Source organism: Sus scrofa, chromosome 4, assembly GCF_054392235.1.
Source record: "Sus scrofa isolate SSC_HxYL_T2T_F1_AM1 chromosome 4, Sscrofa_HxYL_maternal_Yorkshire_Landrace_v2.0, whole genome shotgun sequence".
Taxonomy (NCBI): domain Eukaryota; kingdom Metazoa; phylum Chordata; class Mammalia; order Artiodactyla; family Suidae; genus Sus; species Sus scrofa.
In genome coordinates, this window is record NC_139386.1 from 106,135,750 (window position 1) to 106,159,318 (window position 23,569).

Below are 23,569 nucleotides of genomic sequence, written 5' to 3' on the forward strand. Positions count from 1 at the left end.
TGTCCCAGGGCTTAACAGCAGAGACTGAACCAAAAGGGGGTTTCACCAGGACTCTAGTACTTGCAAGGTTGTCCCTGTGAGTAAATGGTCATGTGAGGGGCTGAGATAGTCCTGCTGAGGCTGGATGACTGCCTACAGCTTCTGGTTGGCCCGTCCAGACTACTTTTGTTTGTTGGTCGGTTGGTTTTGGTTTTCTTTGGAGGGCCACTTATGGAACTTCCCATGCTGGGAGTCAAATTGTGGTAACAGCTGCCATCATACTCCACAGCCACATCATCACCAGATCCCAGCCACCTCTGCCACCTACACCTCAACTCACCAGCACCCAGGAACATCAGCCCACTGAGTGGAGCCAGGGAGTGAACCTGAATCCTTTGGATACCACTTGTGTTCATTACTGCTGAATCACAATGGGAACTCCTACATTAAAGAAAAAATCACTATGAAATTAAATTGTTAAATACAGGCCTCTAGACTTTGAAAACATCGTGTAACAAGGGAACATGCTTGTCTCTTTTGCGAAACAACCAGATGGGCAAGAGCTATACCTGTGGTAAAGCAACTAAAACACAAGCGTGTCCCTGTTCCCCAAGACACTGTCAAAGCCCCAAACTGCTCTCCTCTATTGTGTTGTTAGTGGCATTGTTGGTATCTCTTTAGGCTTTTGTCCCTGTAATGTGGGAAAAGGCAAAGGAGACTGTGGGATACTGTGTTCCCCTTACTCCCAGTGTCCTTAACAACAGAAAAGCGGGTATCAGAGAAACCTGATTCAGAAGGCATGTAAACTTCCATAACAAGCCTGTTGTTCTGAACGTGAATGGTGCATGCTTGGGAATATATGTCAATACACGAGTCCATACAATTATGAAAATGTGTTTCCTAGCTCCTTCCACGGGAAAGGCCTAGAGAGAAACCAATTCCAATGAGTAGCTCTAGGTTCCACAAGTTGACCTGGGAATCGTGTTTTGCACGAAAGGAACCCAGAGCATCTTTGAGAAATGACTGAGTCCAAGTCAGGGGCAGGAAATACTCAAGAGGACACAGGAGCACCTTGTTACACTGCTATCAGGAAAGGGCTCAAAGACTGTTAGGATCTTATCCAAAGGGTGAAGGAACCAGCTGAGAGTCACATTCACCGATGAAAGGGAGGATGATTGGAGTATCGGTAAGGAAGATAGGGCAATGGATTGGAATACTTCCGTGTGTGTCCAACTTTGAGTTCCTAGTCACACAGGGGAAGATACAGAAATAAAAGAAGCTAATTGGTGACCAGAGAAGGGGCTTGGCAGTTGGCTCATTAAGCTGCCGACTTCTTTACAGATGGTCCCCCTACGTAACTCAAGAGTGTTTAGGATTTCGGGAAGTTTCTCTTTAGGCAAGTGTTCCAGGTGAGACTGTAGCACCATGGAATGTCACCATTTTGCTCCACATCATCAGTTGCTGGATCCAGGCCCTGATGTCAAAGGGCTGCAAATATCACAGAAAAACCCCCAGGACCCGACGTGCCTCCTGATCAGAGAGCACACACCCCGTTTGAGAGAGTCTCGCCAGTGTATCAAACATGAATGTCATCATCTCTACATCTGCCAGGTGCAAAACAGTGGCCATTAGACTCATGTGGCTATGGCATACGCAGAATGGGGCTAGTAGGTCTCAGGAACTGGCTCTTAAGTGTATGTGATTGGTGATTCCTGTCAGTGTAACCTGAAAAACTGAAGACAGGTGAAATATTTTCCTACTAAACAGAACTTTAAAACTTTGGTAGAATATTTCGTGTGTAGTACTAATTTGCTATGTGGAAGAGCATATTTGTAGTATTGTGGGTTGATAGGTTTTGGTTTTAAGCATGGCTACAAGAAAATTTTAAGGTACCTACATGGCTGGCAGTTTTTTCTATTATAACACTGCTGTACATTCTGCCACCAGAGATGAAGTATGGAGGACAGAAGTATTTTTTTTCTGTATACTCAGGTACACAGTTTAGACTGTGGGAAAGATACAGAACCAAAACGCAGTATCTTCACGAAATGAATGACCAAAAAAAAGGAGGAGGACAGGAGGAAACCAAGAAGAATTTGACTGAGAGGGAGTGAGGATGAGAGAGAAAGGAAGGAGAGAAGGAAGGATGGGAGGGAGGGAAGGGGGAGGGACAGAGGTAGGAAGGAGCAGAGGGGCAGCATATGTATATATGGGTGTGTAAGTAACTTCAACACATATCCACCTGATTACTTTGTGGGTTGTATTTGGATCCCAGGAAAAGAAACTAACTTAAAACAATAATGGAAGGAGTTTCCATTTTGGCACTAGGGGAACAAATCCAACCAGTAGGCATGAGGATGGGGGTTCGCTCCCTGGCCCTGTTCAGTGGGTCTGGGATCCAGCATTGCCGTGAGCTGTGGTGTAGGTCACAGATGTGGCTGGGGTCCTGCATTACTGTGGCTGTGGTGTAGGCTGGCAGCTGTAGTTCTGGTTGGACCCCAAGCCTGGGAAAATACATATGCCACACATGCAGCTCTAAAAAAAAAAAAAAAAAAAGGAAGAAAAAAAATAGATACAATGTTTGTAGGATAACTGATAATTTAATTTTTATTATAATATTTTTATTTTAGGAAAAATTTGAAAAATATAGAAACCACAGTGAAATTCAAGAAAGCTTTTCATGACATGGACGGTTAGGGGCTGCATATTCCACAGCACAATGCCAGCAATACAAGTCTACAGAATGACTAAATCAGAAAGTTTCCAACATATAAACAAATATGGTAATGGACACATATCAGGAATCATCGATCGGGGATTGATAAGGCATGGCAACTTGTCGGAGAAACAGCATCACAGAAGAAGAAAGTTCATGGCCTCTAATTCATACACCACTAAGCAAATGACTGATCAGAGAGAGAAAAACAGGTCTTTCCAATGGACAGATCTCACAGGGCCCTCCAGAACAAAGCGTCCAATGCTCGAATGACAAGAGTGGTGGCAGGCAGTGTGGACACTCTCAGCCTCCTGCGGGGCTGTGCTAGGAAGCACACAGCAGGCACTAGGTGGTGCTCTTGGCGAAAGCTTTCCCCTGAATTGCATCAGGAGGAAATCATCAGACAACTGAAGGATGCAGACTTGTGAGCCAGACTTGTGAGCAGACTTGTCCTCTGCAAACCAGTCAATGTCCCCACAGTCAAAGACAATCACAAAAGGTGAGGAGACGTTTGGGGTTCAAAAGGACTCAAGAATTATAGTCACATAAACTTCTTAGTCCTTCGGAACCCCAAATCTCTCTTCTCCTCTTGGTTGTCTTCTTTGTGGAGACATGGACTGTTTGAAGACAGACAGGCCAGGTGTCTGGGCCACTGGCCTACATTCTGCAGCTGTCTGATAACTACCTCATGAAGACACTCAGGCGGAACACTTTCGGCAAGAACACTGCACAGTTAAGGGCGTCTGCTCCGACCACAGCCCGTGTGCTGACAAAGAATGTCCAGGTGGACATGGGGCCTTCTGCCAGCGGCTCCTGATGCCTGTGTGAGGAGGATGAATGTGGACAGGAGCAAGGGTGAAGGTCGCTCCAAACTGTAGTCCATCTGGACCCTGGTCTCCTCATCGACTGATCACACCCAAGACTGGGAGGAGGCCGAGGACTGCGATTTCTCTCATGAGATCAGTCTTTTGGAGTAAAAACGGTGGGTGGAGGAGGTGATGGTTGAGATGCTGATTCTCAGGAGACGATCCCTCCAGTGTTCCTTTGGGGCTTCAACTTGATTGGCTGTTGTAGGTCTTTCTCATCAGGTGGAAAAGGAATCTTTTCTGCTGTGGTTTCTTGGGGTTGGGCAATAACTCTTCTTCGTTCTGGAAGTAACAGATACCTGTGAAACACAGAGAGAGGAGAGGAGGTGAGAGAGGACAGAAGAAAAATCAGTGAGAGTCTTTGCAGGGTCCTGCTGAGAGCTGAGCCTGCAGGGATGGCCACATGGTGACTGAGGCCAGGAGCAGGCTGGGCTCCTGCTGACACGAGGAGCTGAAGGCAGAGCCACAGGCTGGCTGGAGGGGAACGTGAGAGCCATGCCTTAGACGTTCATCCAGCCTGTGGGGCAGAATCTAGGGACCCCTGTCCTCACCCCACCACTGCTTGCTGATAACCCAGCTCAGACCTGCTGCGGAGCCTTAGCCAGGTGCCCCCACCCAGTCCTCCGCAGCCACTGCACTCTTGAGGCCCCTTCCTCTGCACTGAAGGATGGCCTTCTCACCGTTCCAGGGATGGATGTGCTTAGCATCCCTCTCACACATTCCGAAACAAATTGCGCTCCAGAGCAGAGGGTCCTTGGTAGAGAAACACACCCTGTCCTACCTCTATGCCCCTGTCCTCTGAGGAGGAGAGGCAGCTACAGGGAGCGCCCTGCAATGGGAGACCCACTGGGGCTTCAGAATGTCTCCGATTCTCCTTCCACCTTTCATAGATGAGGACCTATGCTGCCAAGGAGCTGAGGAGTAGCTGAGCTCAGGTGGCCTGTTATGGACAACACGGACCCTAGAAGCCAGGCCACAGGCCCTTCCCACCCATTTGGAGGAAGAGAGAGGAAAGGCTCCCATCCGGAGAGGTCTACAGGCACTAGGGGCGGTTTGGTCAACCTCCTGGACAGGAAGAAGTCTTTACAGAGAAGCGCTGCTTCAGCAGAGCTACAGAAAGAAGGGAGTTTCTCTGAGCTTCTAAGTCATGTTCTTTTGTGTACTGTATCTGGTACTCTAAACACTGTGAGAAACTTGGATCCAAACACAGAGCTTGTATATCCAGCGCATCTATCTGCCTCTTTCTCTTTTCTCTTTTCCAAGCTGCACAAATAGTTCTGTGGAGAGAAGGCTAAGTCCATCACTGGCTGATATTCTGCTTTTCTATAAAGAAGCCACAAGTGGACCCTGCCATCCTGGGTACTGACATCCTACCAGATCCGTCGTGCTTTGAATCCTTAAATGTTTATTCACAGAGCTTTAAAAAACCCTGCTAAGCAAACCTCACCTGAAGGGAGAATTTCAATGGCTTGGTGTGCGCACCCATGTTAGATCCAGGCTCACCCAGTTTCTATCTGGAATTACATGATTTAGAGTTACTTACTAGGGCTAGACTACTTCACACCACTCCTTTTGCTTCTTTCCATCCCTTCCACCGAGAACTTCTTTCTCCCTGGCCCCACAGAGTTTCCGGTCATCCTTCTGACACTCTCATGGAAACCATCTGCCTTCTCAATTGGGTTTGTCTGAAGCAAGGTTCATCCTGTATTCTTTGTCTCTCCCTGAGTCGTCATAAGCTTGGTCCAAAGTTCATTCACTACAACGCTCTCCTAGATTCCCTGGTCTCAGATGCCCACTCAGGTCATGTTCTGGAATTTTACTGCACATGTGGCAGGAGCAGGTGAGTCAAAGGGCAGGAGGTCTGAATGCCTGCTCCCCTCATGTCCTGAGCACTGTGACGACCGGGTGTCTACATCTTGGTTTGGCCAGCGTGCCAGGAGGGCGCCATCTACTGTCCTGCACCGAATGCCAGCTCCAGTGTGTCCCTCACAGGACTGCCCACCTGGCACTGAGGGGACCTGACTCCAGCCTGCCTAGCATTCCCACCTATGACGCGGTTCTTATGCAACTTTTGTAAGCAGGACCCTTTTTCTCACTTTCAGCCCTTCCTCATGCAAAAAGTTGAGCATGAAGGGTTTTCCTAGGTCCACGTTGCCAAAGGAAAGCCACATGCAAGTGAGTCGTTAAGACCGTGGTCCTGGATGCAAGAGGCAGTGGAGTTGGAGGGGGAGGGAAAGGAAGCTGAGGAAGCCAACTGCGTGTGTGATTTCCCGCAAAGCACCATGTATTCAGCAGCCTTAGAGATGCTGTTGGGATGAAAAGACCACAGGATCAGGCTTTCCTGGGGCTAAAAGTAGGACAGAGGGAACATCAGGCGAGCAGTCGCAGGGGCACGGCAGAGTCAGAGGCAAACAAAAGACTGAGAGGCAAGGACCTGGCAGGGTGGCAGCCCCTGGAAAGCAGGAAAGACCACGCAGAGGGAGCCAGAGCTGTGGAGTCCACAAAGGAGGAAGCGAAAACCTAGTGGGAGACTGAGCTGTGGTGCATAAGGAGAAAGGGCATGGAGGAGCCTGAGAGGTGATTACCTCGGTAGCCTAAGCAAGGAGGCCAGGGAATCTGCAGGCCAGTCTCCACTTGCTGAACTGCAGTTTTCTTTGGATAATCTTCTCTTTCAGGAAACTTAAGGCATGAAGGCGGTGACACACGTGACACTCCTGCCTGCTGGCAGCTGAGCCCTCACCCTCCAGCTTGGGAGGGGTCTTCATTCCGATGGAAGCATCCAGACCCAGCTCTGAAGAGAAAACCACAGCCAACAGGATCCATCGTTACTCATGATCTTCCTGTGACTCCCTCCTCCACCCCCAGGGACCTCCGGTAAAGACAGTGTCCAGGGACATGAAGGGCCATCGGGAAGTGCGTGGTGAGGGAAGCCACTGGAGACATTTGGTACTTCTTTCCTTCTGTTGATACTCCTGATACTAGTGAGACTACCATGAGGCAGACATGCTCCCAAATGCCCAAAAGGTGTCGAGAACAATAACGTTGAGAAAAACAAAACGTTCCCAGGGAGAAAAGACCAAGACAAGGAAACCATGCCACACGCGGGTTGTACTTATTTGGCGGGATGAGAGTGTAGAGACCAAGCAAAGTCACAGGTGAAGGAAAAGCTCAGGACAGAAAAGCCCTGGGGAAGGCTAAACCTGGAAACAATGTTAAATGTGCATCAATACATATCATAGGGCATATGTATATAGATACACACACCCACATACACACACACCCCGTACACATATTGTTTAGACACACTCAGTCCCCACGAGGTATAGAAGGTGTGCTGATCAATGAAAACATCCACAAAGTGTGCATGGACATTAAACCAATGAGGCTGCTGATGGTTCATTCTAACAGCCTCCTGATGAGCTGAATTTGAAACAAAGAACGGAAACAAGAAGAAGGAGAGAGAGAAGGTCTGGTGGGTAGCATGAACTATGACATATGGGGGAGGAATCAAGGAGTATGAAAGTCAAGGGCATGGAAAGTATGCATTGTTGCAAAATCTTCTGTGAAGCCGGGACTGATGCTCAGGCCTCCGAGGAAAGTGAGCAGGAGAAAGAGTGACTCAGCCAGAGAGCTTGGGACTTGGCTGGGAATGTGGGAGGCCAAGGCCAAGAAAAAGAGAGGCAGGAGTGAAGAGAAGACAACTAGCTACCCCAGGACCTAATGGCACCTGTCAGGGCTACGCTTCCCCACACTCCCTGAGCACTTTCGAGGAGCCTCTCCAGGCTGCTCCGTGCTGCTCCTTCTCATCTCACCTCCACCTGAGAACCCGGGTCCCTCCTCATTCTCAGGTGAGGCCAACGCCTAAGGGACAAGCCGCCGGCACCCGAGGCTCCAGCTGGAGAGGTTGAGACTCCTGGAGGGTAAGGGTGGCACATGCCCATCGACATGGAGGTGAGGGGTTGAAAAAATCAGATTGAGGAACGTTAAAAAATCCGAGAAGTGAATCCTGATGAGAAAAAAACTGACAGCTATGGATAAGAGTAAAGAGGTTGAGATAAATGAGGTGTTATCAAACAGACCGACTGGTACACTTCCCGATGAAGGTGGCTCTTTATTTTCAAAAGAGGGGGAAAAACACACAACTCTGTCGCCCATCTCCTTGGCCTGAACTCCCTATTCCCCTCTTCTCTCTTACCTCGGAAGAGTGGCCCTTGGTTCCCAGTATCAGTGTTGGCAGTAAAGCCCTGGATGTTGGAGGAAAGGCGGAGCCTGGCTTTGCCATCACCACGATCTAAATGCTGGCTGAGGGGCAGCTGCAGATCATTGGCCACCTGGGTGCTTGTCTGCAGCTGAGCTTGTGAACTTTGCATCTCTGGCCTTCCAAAACTCAAAGGCACTTTGTGACAATCCCCCCAGGTGTCACCTGAAAAGAATAACAGGTTCAGTAGCACCCATCCAAGGTTTCCTTCGCTAAGCCCTCCATGAACACCCATTTGTGATGACCCAGCCTAACAGAGAATCCACACAGTGACCCAGACAACACAGGCAGCCATCATGTACGGGAAGGAGATGCCATCTTTATGGCTATGCCTGGGGATGCGGAGAGGCCAGGGGCCAGGCTGTGATGTCCCTGAGACAATAAGCTGCCCACATGACCCGAGAGGGTTTGATTTGCAATAAAGTCACACCTATTATTCTCTGACTCATACCTCAGTCCCTCAGCCTAATGAGAAGGCCTGAGGGAGAAAGAGTTGTTGGTGTCTGCCCACAAGACTAAAAGACCAGGGGAAGAAGTATGGCCTCGAGCCTGCGGGTACTGGTAGAAAAGGGAGTTGGACAACGATAGGACATGGACAAAGCGAAGAGAACACCCCAATTCTGGAGCCTTCTCAACGTCCTTCTTCATAAGTGTTGGCGGCTCTTCTGCCTCCCCACACATGTATGTTCTGTTCCCACATGGGGTCGGCTAAGGGCCAAGGTCCTAGCAAGTATAAATAGTGTAGTACAGGCCTGAGTCCTGATACGAGCTAAGGCACAGAAGGGTTGCAGAACCAGAATTTGTGTCTCTTCAGGGAAGTCATGCGGTGCACAGTCCTGAGACCACACACCCCTCCAGGGGGGTCTGGGCCCTGAGTACTCACTGGTTGCATCGTGAGCATCAGGGACATCCATGTTCTCAAATGAGAGGGTGGCAGCACTCCTGTAAGGCCAGAAGGAGTCCGACAGGTCGGGAAGACCTGGGCAAGACCAAGCGCTTCCATCCAGTGAGTTCAGTGGGACACCACACTCTGCCATCGGCGGCAGCTCCCCGCGGAGCCTGGTGGGGGACGGAGGCCTGAGGATTCACCCAAGAGTGATCAGGAATCTTAGAGTCTATGTGGTTTGGATCAGATGATTAAGAGTGTGGCGAAGGCCGCCAAGGGGCTGGCTGACCCATTAGAGAGGGACAAACTGGGTGTGGTATCTGGGGTGGGGGCAGAGTGTGTTTTTAGAGGGTCAGGAAATAGCGAGGACAGTCGGTCCTCAGTGCTCTGGCCAACGACAAGCTGATGAGGAGGAGACCGAATACCTCTATACGGTACAGTCATGACCCACAACACAGAGTGTCACGTAACAGTGGTGTCAGCCCTTCATTTCGATGGCACTGAAAGTGGGAAAGGGGTGGGAATGGGCCTACAGCATGGGGAGGGGGGTGGGGGGTCACCTCTGGAATCCCAGGCATCTCAGGCCATCAAGGCCTCTGTCTCTCATTATGGTGGCAATAATATACTATCACTGTCAGTCTCCATTTCTTGCTATGAAACCTATGCCAACATGCTGATGCCAAACAGGCAGACAGCAGAAGTGAGAGAACAAGTGAGTGCCACAGACCCCTGGGACATAGTTCACGTGGGTCACCTGACTAGGGGTCACTACCCTTGAGAGCATAACGAGAGACGGGAAACAACACGGGCGCCACCATGAGAGCAGAAAACGTCACACAACAGGAGAACTGCTGGTTGGCAAAGTGGAGGACACACATAGACCCAGCACTTTCTGCTTCTCCCTGGGTCAGAGGTCTGCAGATGTCATTACTGTATGAACAGCCCCACATAGTCAAAATTACCTGGGGACAGGTGGCTCTGGTTCTTTCACCCCATTACGATCATGTGGGTTTTCTGCAAAGAAATTAACAGCACAGTTACTTTAGGCAGATCCCCTTAATTTGCTCCATCCTTTGCCTCACATTTGCAAGGGTCATAAATACACACAATGTGAAAACAGTCTATTGTGAGAGAAATATTCCCGGAGGCCCTAGACAGAGTGTCAAAAGAGGGCACTGAGTTTCCGTCTTGAGGCACCAGACAAACCTCCTTGTTAGGATAAGTCACCCTCACAGTTAGCTTATGTCCTGAGACTCTGCAAACAGCTAAACATAAATGTTTCCCCGCAGATCCTGGGGAACTTCCTCACTATGAACTCAGGGCTTGCTATGATATTCAGGCTTCTTCCAGCTGAAAGGCTTGTTAATGCATGAGATGAAGGACATGCTGAGCTTAGACGGACGAGTGGAATCTACACCCCAGCCAGTCCAAAGACTCTTCAGTGCTACAGAGAAACAGGGGCCTTTCTATTCCTAAGGTTGCAAATTCCAGGGCCCTTCCTCGCTTCAGAGACATGCACCAAAGTTGACAGTGGTGCTTATGTTCTGGTTCCAGAAGAGTCGGGACAAGGGAAGACAAATGAAAGGATGCAGACTCTAGGCTGGCAGACGTGAAACAGCGTTGTGACATTTCCAAAGATACAAGCAAGACTGGCAGCAGCCTCAGAGAGGGGTAGAAACTCAGGAGGCACATTGCTCAGGAATGACAATGGGAGCATTTCATGGGAGATGGGAGACTCACCCAAACTTAGGAGGCTTGAACGTTAGTTCCTGGCCATGGTGGCAGAGGTACATGTGAGTCTGGCAGGACTGCCTGGGGGCTAATTAATTGCCAGTGGCGCAAACATGACTAGAACTTGGACAAAATCATTACTTCATGGACTATGTCATTTTAAAGGCAATTGAAGGGGAAAAAAATGAAAAGCATTACAGAGAAACAAAAGCTAAGAGATTTTAGCACCAGCAAGCAAGCTTTAAAGGCAACTGCAGTGCCAGGTTCTTCCAAACATTATGTCAGCATACAGTCTACCCGAGGGGATTATTCCTATCAGACTAGGTGAACAAAGAACATGCAGGCTACCTGGGGGACCAGCTGGAATTTCACCCTCTGCAGCAGGAGAGCAACCACAGGCTCCATCCAGAGCAGACCCCTTTTTCTGTTCATCAAATGCCAGTTTTCCATCACTGCAAGGCGGGTAGCAGTCAGAACCTTCCTGCTGAATGCAAGGAGCCAAAACAGCTTCATCTGGGAACGCCTGGAGCACTTCCTCCTTTGCAACCTCCTGCAACTCCGCGCTGTGCCAGATGCGGAGGGGAAGACGGAAAAGTAAACTCAGAGGAGGTTTTCTAGCTCCTGTTCAGGGGAGGCATAGGGAGCAGACACAGAGAGCAAAGCGGCAGTCTTCTTCCAGAAGGGAGAAACCACCCTCCTAGATGTGAGGCGGAGTGTGGCTGCCATGGGGAGGGAGAGAGAACAGCACAGGCTCGGGGTTCTGGCCCCACAACCAGCTGCTGGAGGAGAATGACCTCTCCCTCAGGCCACAGTCAGGACCCCAGCACACACAGAGGACTGAAATCCTGGTTTTGCAGACCCTGTGTGGAACTGAGTGTACACTGTCCGAGTGAGTACGGCTCTGGAGGAAATACAGACTGCAGGACCTATTTTATCCAGAGCATGCTACAATATGAAAGGTTTTCCAGGTTCTTCCCCAGCCTCCCAACACTGACTAACATGCTGATGCCAAAAGGACTCAAAGCAGATGTGCGTCTCCCCCGGCTTTTAACCCCCCAGGAGAGGACTGGTGATTGCAGGATTTCTTGTGTTTGACTCTTTCACCTGTGGCTACTCACTGTGCATCACTAACCTTGAGGGATTAAGAAACGGAAACCCATGGGAGTTCCTGTCGTGGTGCGGCAGAATCCAATCTGACTAGGAACCATGAGGTTGTGGGTTGGATCCCTGGCCTTGCTCAGTGGGTTAAGGATCTGGTGTTGCCCCGAGCTGTGGTGTAGGTCACAGACACGGCTGGGATCTTGCGTTGCTGTGGCTGTGGCATAGGCTATGGACTACAGCTACAGCTACAGCTACAGCTCCCATTAGACCCCTAGCCTGGCAACCTCCAAATGCCATGGGTGCGGCCCTCAAAAGACTGAAAATAAAATAAAATAAAGAAATTGAAACCCGTACCACTATCCCAAGGGAAATAGACAACTTTGTTACCAAAGGAGATATTTGACTGTTGCCTGAAGGGATGAAAGAGTTATTTTGTTTTTTTTTTTTTTTTATTTTTTTAGCTATTTCTTGTGCCGCTCCCGTGGCATATGGAGGTTCCCAGGCTAGGGGTCGAATCGGAGCTGTAGTCTCCGGCCTACGCCAGAGCCACAGCAACGTGGGATCCGAGCCGCGTCTGCAACCTACACCACAGCTCAAGGCAACGCCGGATCGTTAACCCACTGAGCAAGGGCAGGGACAGAACCCGCAACCTCATGGTTCCTAGTCAGATTCGTTAACCACTGCGCCACGACGGGAACTCCGCTGAAAGAGTTATTTTATACTGAGCAATTTCTGGTGTTCCCTGCGTCTGAGGTCTCCTGGTATCAGTACCGACATTCACAGCCCTCAAAGCTTCAGAGTTACCTGGGGGGCAGTGGCTCTTGTCCATCCACTTCCTCATGACCATTCTGATTTTCTGCTAAGAAATTCAGAGACAATATGTCACACGAGTTAAGCACTGCTCACACTTGGCAACTCAGTGCACACACCGACCACAACGACATTAATATTCTCAGTGTCAGAACAGAGTACCTCGGCAGAGATGATCCGGGACACTTCAGTGAAGGCTTAGGAGAATTAGCACTGCGGCCAGACCCATTAGGGAATCGCCTCCTGATCTGGAAGAACCTTCTCCCAGCATCCTCTCTGCTGAGGCTATACAGATGGCTAAGAGAGTGGATTTCCCCCAGAGATCTTAGAAAATGAGCTGAGGTATGATCTAGAATTGTTTCTACACTACTCGTTCATCCCAATGGATAATGTAGTTGTTGATGGCTTAGAGGAACTTATACGTGAGACTAGCGGGATGGATGGATTGTGTCAACTCTCCAATGGAAAGGAGTACTTGGTGCTACACAGAAACAATGGCCATGCAAGGCTGGACGCACTACCTTCATGGAAACATTCAAGGAAGGCAGGGGGAGAGGGGACTCTGTCTGCATTTCAGATGACTGCTGAGCTAAGACACGCCAACACAGAGACCGTGGAGACGGGGGCTCAGAGCAGGGAAAGCAGGGAACCCTCGTCTCCTCACACACAGTCAGGTCTGCCCTTGGGTCCGCACAGGGATAGAAAGGCCAGGACCTCCTACAGCATGAAAACTTAGATCATTACAGGGGACAACACACATGTGCCCCAAACTAGGTCTGACAGTCACTTCCTGAGGATGTCCAGCTGGGCTGAGTGAGACTTTGTCACACCTGACTGGGGTCCATTGGCCTGAAAGTGGGTCCAGGTGGACAGAGGCATGACCTCGACCTAGGAAGGGATGAAGGCTCCCTGACCTAACCTGGTGTTTGGGTCTCATAATCCATCTTTTCCCCTGACTCGAACCGACATATATCTACAGGGTCTACCTTCGAAGAAGACCTTGCTCAGTCTAGACGGGTTGTGGGGAACAAAGAATAAGCAGGCTACCTGGGTGAGGGGTTGGAACGTCATCCTCTTTGGCGTGGGAGCCAGCACAGGCTCCATCTGCAGCAGGGCCAACTTTTGGCTCATCAGATGCACATGTGCCATCACCCGAAGGCTGGGTGCAGTCAGACCTTTCCTGGACCACTGAAGGGGTCGAAATGCATTCATCCTGGGATTCCTGTAGCACCTCCTCCTTTGCAACCTCCTGCACTTCCACGCTGTGCCAGGTGGGAAACGAATGACGGAACATTAAACTAAGAGGGACAGACACCAAGCTGTCCCGGGTGGTCGCAGGGGAGGCACAGGGAGTGGTCCCAGAAAGCAAAAGGGCAATATCCTTAAAGAAGAAGGTAACTGTGCTGCTGTGTGTGAAGGGCAGTGTGGCTCCACAGGTTGGGAGGCAGAGAGACCAGCACGTGCTCCCTGCCCTGGCCACACATCGTCTGATGAGGAAGGACACTCAGCCATCCCAGTGTGGGGCTTTCCGGAACATGAGCCACACATGAACTACCACACCAGGCGCTAGCACCATGTGCCTGAGTCACATGATATTCAACATAAAGCAGCCAAGGGAATTCACCGACTAAAGCAACACAGACTCCCAGAGATGCTATGCCTTCTTTTAGGAACAGAAAGCCCTCTAAGGCGTCTTATTAGAATGACTGTCACATGACAAGTACATTTGGGACATCTAGATAATTTTCTTGGTCTTTAAGTCTTGGATTTACTCCTTAATTACTTGGTCTTTATTTCTTTGAAGTGACCTTCTTCCGAATAACCAAAAATATCTCACCTTGGAGTTCATGTAGGAGAGGCTAGATAGTCCCTGTGTGCACAGGAGATCCTAAGGGCAGTGCATTGCCTTGGGTCACACACACAGGTGCCACAGAGACAAGACACAGGCGAGCCCGAGTGGGAGGAGGGAAGGAAGAAAATTCAGTCTGCACTTTGCTTCTCCTGGCATCTGGCATCTGTGACTCTCTTGACCTCACTTACTCTTCTTCCTGGGACCTCTCCATATTTTATCTCCCCATGACCACATCCTGACAGGTGCTGTTACCTGGGGGTGAGTGCTGCTGCTTCGTCGTCGTCCTCCTTCTCGTCTTCATCACTCTCTGTAAACAAATTCAGAACTCCCCAGTCAGCTTCTGCCCACTTCTCCCACGACAAACACAAGCACTCATGTGGCCATGGAGCCATACATATCTATGTGAGAGTTAGGATAGTGGTGACGGTCTAACGCATTGTCTTTTAGCAATTTCCTTGCCTCCAAAGGGCTGGATCACCACGTCATCAGGCAAACATTGCAGTTGTCTCTTCTTCCTTATGTCACGGCACTGGTGTCCAGCTTCCATCTCAACCTGTACAACGGTATCATCCCTCCTGCCACAAATTCACCATAAACTCCTGCTCTGTATTTTTTGGCAGCTCTCACAAGATCCTCTCCTTTCTACAAGGAGAGGAAGAAACACCAAACCCCACATCCCTCCATCTGGGGACATCACGGGCTCATCAAGTGGGCTTGTGTGTGTGGTATCAAGGGAAATTCTCTCCATGGAATGTGCTCCACCCTAGACAGCTTTCCCAGCACCAAGTTCATCAAGTACATCAAGGACCTTCTCCAACCCCTCACACGAAGGGGCCTTCATTTTTCTCAACTACATTTGTTCACATCCCCACATTTCATCACTAAGGCCACCATCGAGTGATTGATCCCTTATACAGATGAGGAAACAGGTATCCGGAGAGGAACAGTCCGTCACTCAGTCCCAGTTCTAAAGGCAGCACTCAGGCTGGAAGCAGGCAACTGTCACACGTAGGCCAGGGCTCCTTTCCCTCCACAGGCTGCCTCCTGTCGCAGCCTCCTTTCTGTGCTTTATCCCTGGGTGCATGCTGCCTCCTGCACGAAGGCCCTCGTCCATCAAGGAGGAGGCAGAAGAGTCGGAATACTCTTTCCCCTACCCTATGCGTTTGTTTCCCCTCTGTCCTCACCCTCAGCCCATCCTAGTCCTACCACAGCCCCTAATGGGCCATGAAAACCGAACAGCTCTAAAAAAACATTCCTAGTGAGCTGCTCCCTGGGGGCCCAGTGGGTTAAGGATCTGCTGTTGTCACTGCTGTGGCACGGGTTCAGTTCCGGGCCCAGGAATACCATAGTCTGCAAGCACAGCCTACAAATCCCCAAAACATGCCTAGTGAGGTGTGAAGACTCTTGGGGACCATGGAGCTGCCCAGTGCAATCGGGGTCCGTGGCCCCCTTACCTGGGCTGAACTTGCGGGCGAGGCGCTCTGCCAGCCTGTGTCCCTTGTCAAGGTCTTTGTGGGTGAGGAGGTCGGTGAGGTGCTGAACGAGCAGGACACAGTCATCCCTCCCTTCCTTCACCTTCTGCCGTAACTGGGTCAGCTCTCTTGCCTGAGCGTGAATCAGGACATCCAATTCCCTGAGGGGGCACACAGGTACAATTTGAAATCCCAGAGACATGGACCACACACTCTTAGGGCGTTTGATGCTCCCTGGCATCCCCAAGGAGCTCTCGATGCAGAAGTCTGACACCTAGGGGGTGACCTTTCTGGGGCAGAGAGAAAGGGGGACGGACAACAAAGGCGGCCTCTGGAACAGCCAGAGCTCCCCTGAGAGTCCTTGACATCCCATTCCTCGTGTTCTTCTGGGAACAACCCCAGTGTCCTCCTACACCTGCTTCATGGAGAGGGCGCTCCAGGTCTTCCCTCAGCCATGCCCGTTTCCACACGAAAATACACATCAGGCACTGGCAGGCACTGACACAAAGCCAGACACCCGGTGTGGACAGTCCGGCTGGTGTGAATTCGAAAGACCAAGAGAATGCCAGGGTCCAGGATGGAGGCCAAGCTCGAGTCAGTCAGGAGGGGATTGTGAGGGAAGGGAAAGGAGGTTGGCATCACAAAACACTGCAAATGGACAAAATGCTCCTGAGCTCTTCACTTGATTTGAATTTGGTGAATTTCATGTGCTGTGATTTCAAATCAATGATTTGTTTAAATAGCAGAGTTGGAGTTTCCTGGTAGCTTGTGGTTAACTCTCCGGAATTGTCACTTTTGTGGCTCATATCTCGGTTGTTTCCTTTCTTACTTTTTTAAAAGAAATAGTGGATTATAGTTGTTTTACAATGTTGTGTGAGTGTGTGCTGATCAGCAATGTCATTCAGTTATACATATATTATGATTCCTTTTCATATTCTTTGCACATGCTGTGCTATATAAGTAGGATCCTGGGATATATCTGTGTTCATATATTTAATTTTAAAACATTTTTAAATTAAAGTATAGTTGATTTACATGTGGTGCTGGTTTGATTCCTGGGATGGGAACTTCCCTATGCCTTGAGCATGACCAAAAAATGAAAACTTTTTAAAAAGCATGCAGAGTTCCCATTATGGCTCAGTGATTATCAAACCGAATGAGCATACATGCAGATTCAAGTGCGATCCTTGGCCTTGCTCTGGGTTAAGGATCTGGCGTTGCCGTGAACTATGGTCTGATTTGACCCCTAGCCCGGGAACCTCATATATGCCGCAGGTGAGGCCCTAAAAGACAAAAAACAAAAAACAAAAACAAAAACAAAAAAAGATATGGAAAATGAGGCTTTGAATAACAACTGGAGTTTCATGATAGCATGTGGTTAAGTCTCCAGCATTGTCACATTTGTGGCTCAAATTTCTGCTGCTGTGCTGGGATTACTTTGCTTTTTCAAAAAAGAACAATGTTGGAAGTTTAGTTGTTTTACAATTTTGTGGAGTGTGTGCTGAACAGCAATGTCACTCAGTTACATATATATAGATCCTTTTCATAGTCTTTGCATATGCTGTGCTATACAGTAGGATCCTGGGGTATATCTGCTTTCATATATTTTATTTTAAAACATTTTTAAAGGAAAGTATGATTGATTTACACATGGTGCTGGTTTGATTCCTGGGATGGGAACTTCTCTATGCCTTGAGCATGACCAAAAGAAGAAAAATTAAAGACAAAAAAAAAGCATGGGATGTTCCTGTCATGGCTCAGTTAAAAATGAACCCAACTAGTATACATGAGGTTGCAGGTTCGAGCCCTGGCCTCATTCAGCTTGGTAAGGATCTGGCGTTTCCCTGAGCTGTGGTGTAGGTTGCAGACGTGGCTCAGATCCAGGGTTGCTATGGCTCTGGCGTAGGCTGGTGGCTAAAGCTCTGATTCGAACCCCCTAGCCTAGGAACCTCCAGATGCCACAGGCATGGCTCTAAAAGTCAAAAAAAAAAAAAAAATCATGTTAAATGAGGCTCTGAATAACAACTGTACTCCATACTTCACCAGTGGCTGTTCTCTGATTACGTCATGAGTATCTGTGCCTGGGTGCCTGCCATGAGCAGTTCGGTCCTCTCCTGGCCCAGTGTCACTCCTGGCCCCACTTCACAGAGGCCTAGACCTTCCACTGGCCTCCCTGCACAGAACCCTCCTTACCGGAACCTCTTGGCCAGTGCTGGATCCTCTGCCAGCCTCTCTGCCAGCTTCACCACCTTAAACTCTAGCTTCTCCCCCAGCACGGATTCAATGATGTCTCTGTGCCCTTCACACTCTGCAAAAACAGAGACGCTGCCTCAGGGGGAAGCTGGACACGCGGCTGTGGTCACTGCCTTCAAGGGAGGAGGCAGAGTCCATCCCAAGGGCAGGTGTAAGCCCGTTACCAGGCTCTACGCAGGGATTTCCACATCTGATTCCTCGGGCTCCCAACTGCACGGCCTTCCAGTCCTCCCCATTTTAGAGCTGAGGAAAGACAAGCTCCAAGGCACAGAAAGGAACGAAACAAGATTAACTGCTGTTTGGCAAGGTCAGAATTCACACACCCCCAGACTGACCCTCAATCAAGGGCCACGTTCCCAGGACTTGTTCCCTCTGAGGTGAGACACGGAGCAGGGGCCTGAGGGGGCAGTTCCTTGGTGCCTCAGTTCTCCCACCCTCTGCCAACTGAGGGAGAAAGAGCCACCTCTGCCTGCCCTGGATTGTGGTCAGAATGAAATTCATTTTGACAAAGGGGAGAGAAGATCAAGTCTGGAGAGTGTTTCGTTTCCTAGAAGGAAGCCAGTGACCACTCATCGCTTGGTTGCCCCCGACCCCTAGGACGTACGGTATTTCTGCAGCTGGTTGGCCAGGGAGTAGGCAGTAGCTTCGGATACAAGGAATTTCTCCCTGAGGTCTCGGAAGTCCTGCTTGCTCTGGGCCAGCTGCCGCTGAAGCTCCTGGTTCTCTCGCATGAGTTTGTGTTGTGCCCTCAAGTCTGATGAAGGGCCAAGAGACACTGCCATGGTGACACGTGGCAGGAGAGCCAGGACCTGGGGAGAAGACACCCAGCACAGGGTGGATTAAAGCACGTGGAATCCCATAGGCTGAAGCGGGAATGAGGGATGAGGAAAACTGGAATTCTTAACTTACCATTGGGCACACGCGAATCAACACCCCACAACTCCAGAGGGCCTGTATCCACAGAAACCAAGTTCAAGATGCTAGAGCTCAGAGCCCAGGACCCTGCCTATAGATCAGACGGGGCCTGGCGTGAGGAAGGGGGACCCAGGGTGCCAGGGAACTGTCTGGAGTTGCCACAACAGAACTGGAAGGTGGGGGGAGGGTTGATGGAATCTTGGGGGCCCCTGGATTCAGAGGCCTAGGCCATGCTGATACACAAGGCTGCCTGGTGCCTTGGGAAGGTCGCCAGCCATGGGGACACCCCCTCAGCAGCCACACTTCATAGGTGTCTGCACTTGTGCTAATACCACTGCGCTAGCTCCCTCCCTCCAAAACACATCTGCGCAGAGCTCTCATCTTTACTCTCCTCTGTTTACCCAAAAATCAAGACACAAGTAGTTTCCCAACATGTCCTATTGTCTTAAGGGCTCTCACGAAGTCCCCCCACCTTCTCTGGAAATGTTAACACATTCTAAATCTCGTCCACCAGTGAAAGACATCAAACGTTTAGACTGTCATGAAGTTCTTCCTTGGGCTTCCCCAATGTGATCTGTGACATAAACGTGTAGGACAAAAGCTGAGTATAATGCTAAGGGAAGGAATAATTAGTAGAAGTATTCTGTCCCAATTCAGTGCTCTTTTTGCTGCATCTCTGTGTTATGTCAGATTCTTCTCTTCACTGGGGCAGCCTGTTGGCTTTTGGATAATCCTAACAACCCAAACTTCGGAGATCCCAGGCCAGGGATCAAACCTGTGGGTCAAGGCTGTTCTAAGCTCTACTGTACCTCCTCATTCCATTCCAGACAGGGAACACTGCAGGGGCTGGTCCTGGCCAAGATGTTGCCAAGGCTGCTTTTAGATGCAAACTAGCCAAGGTCAAGGTTTGGGGATGGCTGTTCAAAAGACTCTTGTTCCTCTCCTATTCCTTCAATTATGAACATGACTTCTTTCTAGAAATGGCGGGTGGGGAATATTTATTTGGGAACATCTTATCTGTCCCCTGCCAACTGTATTCTGTCCATAACTACACAGTGGACAAAGGAGGGACAAAGTCAGGTATGTTCCCAGCACCTAGTATAGTTAAAGGGATCGTATCTAATCCTATGAACTATCTGAATAATCATAAGTTATTTTCCTTATGAAGAAAATCTCAGCGGTTATAAAATTTCCCCAGACCACACATTTGGTGAGGAAAGCATTGTGCATTAGAAACCATTTCTCTTGGGCATTAAAACCCACCTTCTCCCATTATAGTCAACAGAATGACAGTACTTTTAATGGAGATGAGGTCTGTGATGGTCGTTCCGGGGTGATTTTCCCAACAGGGCCGTCTGTCATTTAATATGAGTTGAACTTTTAAATTTCCTTATCTTTTCTCTTAAGTATACTCTGTAGTGTTTGCTCTGCTCAGTCACTTTGGTTTTCTTCTCAACGCATCCTTATTATTTACACGGTGAATATCTGTTACCCATTTGCTGCCATCTGTCACTCTTTTTGTCTTTGTCACCCCCCTTTCTTAATGCCATCCCTTCTATACTGACATATAAGTTACTAGAACAAAAACACACACAACTTATGAGCACAGCTCAGTACACTCAACATGCTGTATCCATTGTGGAATCACCACCCAGATCAAGAGACTACACCTCCACCATTCCCGAACTTCTCCCGTGCTACTTACCAGTCAATTCCCATCTTCCACAGACAAACAGGGCCGGAATCCTCTCCCCACAGATGAGTTTTGTTTATTCTTGCATGTCACTGAATTGTAAAGATGCAGGAGGGTCCCTTTCTCTGTGTTCTTTCAACCAGTGTCTGGTTTTGAGGCTCCATCGCAATTGGTTGCATCAGTCATTTGGTTGTATACTTATGCTAAGAGATATTCTGTTTTAGGAGTATAGCACAATTTGATTATCTATTTTTCTGATGACAAAGACATATATTTTGAATGATTATGCATAAAGGAGGCATGGCTATTGCTGAACAAATGATCGTCTGGAGATAGGCACTGTGTCTCCGAGGCAGATGCACCTGAGAAGAGAAGTGCTTGGTGATAGGGTAGAAACGGACACCATTTGCAGTGCAGTTGGGTCATGTTCCATTCCTACGCTGTCCCCCCAAGACAGGCCAGTTCCAGGTGCCCCCATTTCCGACAAACCTTCATTTTAGCCATTCTGAGATCTGCAGTGCTTTCCCATTTGGGTTTTCAAGAGCTGATGGTCCACTTTAGATATCTTTTGCTCTAAAGTGACTCTTCAAATCTTCCGCTAATTAAGAATTTATGGCGTCTATAACTTCTTGCGTGATGTGTAAAAGTTCCCCGTATTATTTGGAGAAATTCCTTGTCGGATATATGCACAGCAAATAAAATAGACTGCTGGTCTATGGACTGCCTTGTCACTTTCAAAATGGTAAAGTATGAGAAGCTTAAAGATTTCATATGTTACATAGCTCAGCTGAATCAAAGAATTGCACATGGGTGCGGGTCAATTTTCTATTCTCCAATCTTATCACACGGTTATCGTTGTGTTGTCTTTACTTGGACCAATACCACAGTGTCTACATTACTACGGTTTTTAGGGGCACACCTGCGGCACAGGGAAGTTTCTAGGCTAGGGGTCGAACGGGCTGCTGCAGGCCTACCCCACAGCCAGGGCAACCTTCGATCTGAGCCCCATCTGCAGCCTATGCTGCAGCTTATGGAAAGGCTGGATCCTCAACCCACTGAGCTAGGTCAGGGATCAAACCTGCATCCTCCCAGAGAAAATGTCGAGTTCTTAACCCGCGGAGACACAACAGGAACGCCTCGTGGCTATGGTTTCAACATGAGCTTGGAAATCTCCTAGAGTAAGGCCTCTAACTTAATGCCTCTCCACAGTCGTCTGGGACAATCCAGGGAGGGTGGTTTCCATATACGTTTTATAAGTAGTTTGCAAATCATCCCCAGAATGCCTGGGGCAATATAATTTCAAATAATGTTGATTTCACCTTCAAACAGTATTAGGAGTTTCAATCTATGTATATGATATGTATATTATATATATTTATTTAGGTCTTTTTAAATTTAATGGCCACGTCCATGCCCTAGGGACATTTGTGGGCCAGGGATGGACTTCAAGGTGCAGCTGTGCCAGTGCCAGATCCTTTAACCCACTGCAGCCAGGCTGGCATTGATCCTGACGCTCCACAGCAACCTGGCCGCTGCAGTCAGAGTCTTCACCCACTGGGCCATGGTGGGACCTCCTATTTGGCTCTTTCATGTCCTCAGCAAGAGTTTTCAGGAGTCTTCAGTGCATATGTGCTTAAGCATTTAATAATTAGGGATGGGACTCGCAAGTGTGTTCTATTGAATTTCATTTGCTACATATTCACTGCTGGTCTGGAGGAATGCAGTACACTCTTACATGAATTCTTTTGAGGAATAATTCAGACACAACACACTACATCACTTTAGAGTATACAATCAAGTGCACTTTGATAGCTGGTTACACTATGAAAACTACAGCTACCATCTGATACACGGTGTGTCCATGTCCTCACAACCTTTGGACCCCTTTGCTTTCCTTCACTCCCTCAACCCTCAGCCCCAGGCAACCACTGCCATGAGAGATGAGTTTGCCGTTTTAACACTCTTATATAAATCGAACTATGCATGGCCTCTTTCCTGTCTGCATTCCTCCACCCCGCTTGATTCAGAGTATCTCCATCATCTTACAAGCAACCGCAGTGCCTGCCTTTTTCTTGCTAAGCACTATTCCTTTGTTTCGATACTTTGTGTCAGTTCATACATTCACCAACTAATGGATGTCCCTGTAGTTTCCAGGGTTCAGTCCTTTTGAAGAAACTCATCATGGCTACTCAAGTGCGGGTTGTTATGGGGACATACTCTGTAAACACCTAGGAATGGAAAGGCTGCTCACATGATGGGTGTGTGCTGAACTGTCATTCAGCTTTTCAAAGTGCCTGAATGACTACTCATTCCCCCAAGTGTAAGAAACATCTGGTGGCTTTACACCTTTACCACATAAGATATTTTCAATCTCTTTCAATTTCACCACGGTAATGAATATATAATTGGAACTCGCTGTAGTTTTAATTTGTTTCTCTGACCACTGACACTTATGTTCTTGTGGCCCAATTATGTATCTTGTTCTGGAAGAGTTTCTACAGGTCTTTGACCAATTCTTTGATTGCATGTCCTTCCGAGAAAAAATATGTGTGAGAACAGTATGATGAACACCACAGACCATTACTTTCACAAATTAAAGAATGAGAGAAATGGCGACTAAATCAATGGAAAAGGTGCTGTAGATGAGAAACTCAATAGGGCTCAATGTCAAGTCTCACTGTGATGGACACAACTACTGAATCCCAAGCAAACTTCTAGTAGGTATCTGGGAAGACATTCACACGCTAATTCTCAAATTTATATGGAAATTCCAATGTGCTTCATTTATCAAAGCAATTTGCAAAAGAGGAATAAAGGTGGATGACTCAACTGCCTGGGTCCTAAATCCCTACAGAAATCTTTCACCCCACTGAAGTGGATTTTGTGGTCCTTTCAATATCAGTTTTAAGAGTTATGAGAGAGTGTGCATTTAGGTCCTCAGTCGGGTTTGTGATTTACAAATATTTCCCACTATTTGCAGCTTGACCTTTCATGTATTACCAGTGTCTTCAAGACCAATACGGTTTTTCAATTTTTA

At 48.6% G+C, this 23,569-nt stretch overlaps 1 protein-coding gene across 7 annotated transcripts in view; it reads right to left on the reverse strand.

Moving 5' to 3' along the window:
* Positions 1-2,559: 2,559 nt before the first annotated feature.
* Positions 2,560-23,569, reverse strand: part of LOC146404157 (NBPF family member NBPF6-like) — a 41,767-nt gene continuing 20,757 nt past the window's right edge. For 4 of the 7 annotated variants that reach the window (XM_085023357.1, XM_085023355.1, XM_085023356.1 and 1 more), the window contains 13 exons: positions 20,545-20,894; positions 18,529-18,733; positions 17,865-17,979; positions 15,654-15,832; positions 14,452-14,506; positions 13,395-13,609; positions 12,342-12,396; positions 10,785-10,999; positions 9,668-9,719; positions 8,703-8,896; positions 7,757-7,984; positions 6,147-6,352; positions 2,560-3,860 (listed from right to left, as the gene is read on the reverse strand). In XM_085023357.1, the coding sequence (XP_084879483.1) occupies positions 6,156-6,352; positions 7,757-7,984; positions 8,703-8,896; positions 9,668-9,719; positions 10,785-10,999; positions 12,342-12,396; positions 13,395-13,609; positions 14,452-14,506; positions 15,654-15,832; positions 17,865-17,979; positions 18,529-18,706 (1,683 nt within the window). In that variant the 5' untranslated portion in view covers positions 18,707-18,733; positions 20,545-20,894 and the 3' untranslated portion in view covers positions 2,560-3,860; positions 6,147-6,155. Of the gene's footprint in view, positions 3,861-6,146; positions 6,353-7,756; positions 7,985-8,702; positions 8,897-9,667; positions 9,720-10,784; positions 11,000-12,341; positions 12,397-13,394; positions 13,610-14,451; positions 14,507-15,653; positions 15,833-17,864; positions 17,980-18,528; positions 18,734-20,544; positions 20,895-23,569 lie in introns of those variants that run through there. The other 3 variants (XM_085023360.1, XM_085023361.1, XM_085023359.1) reach the window with 3 other exon arrangements.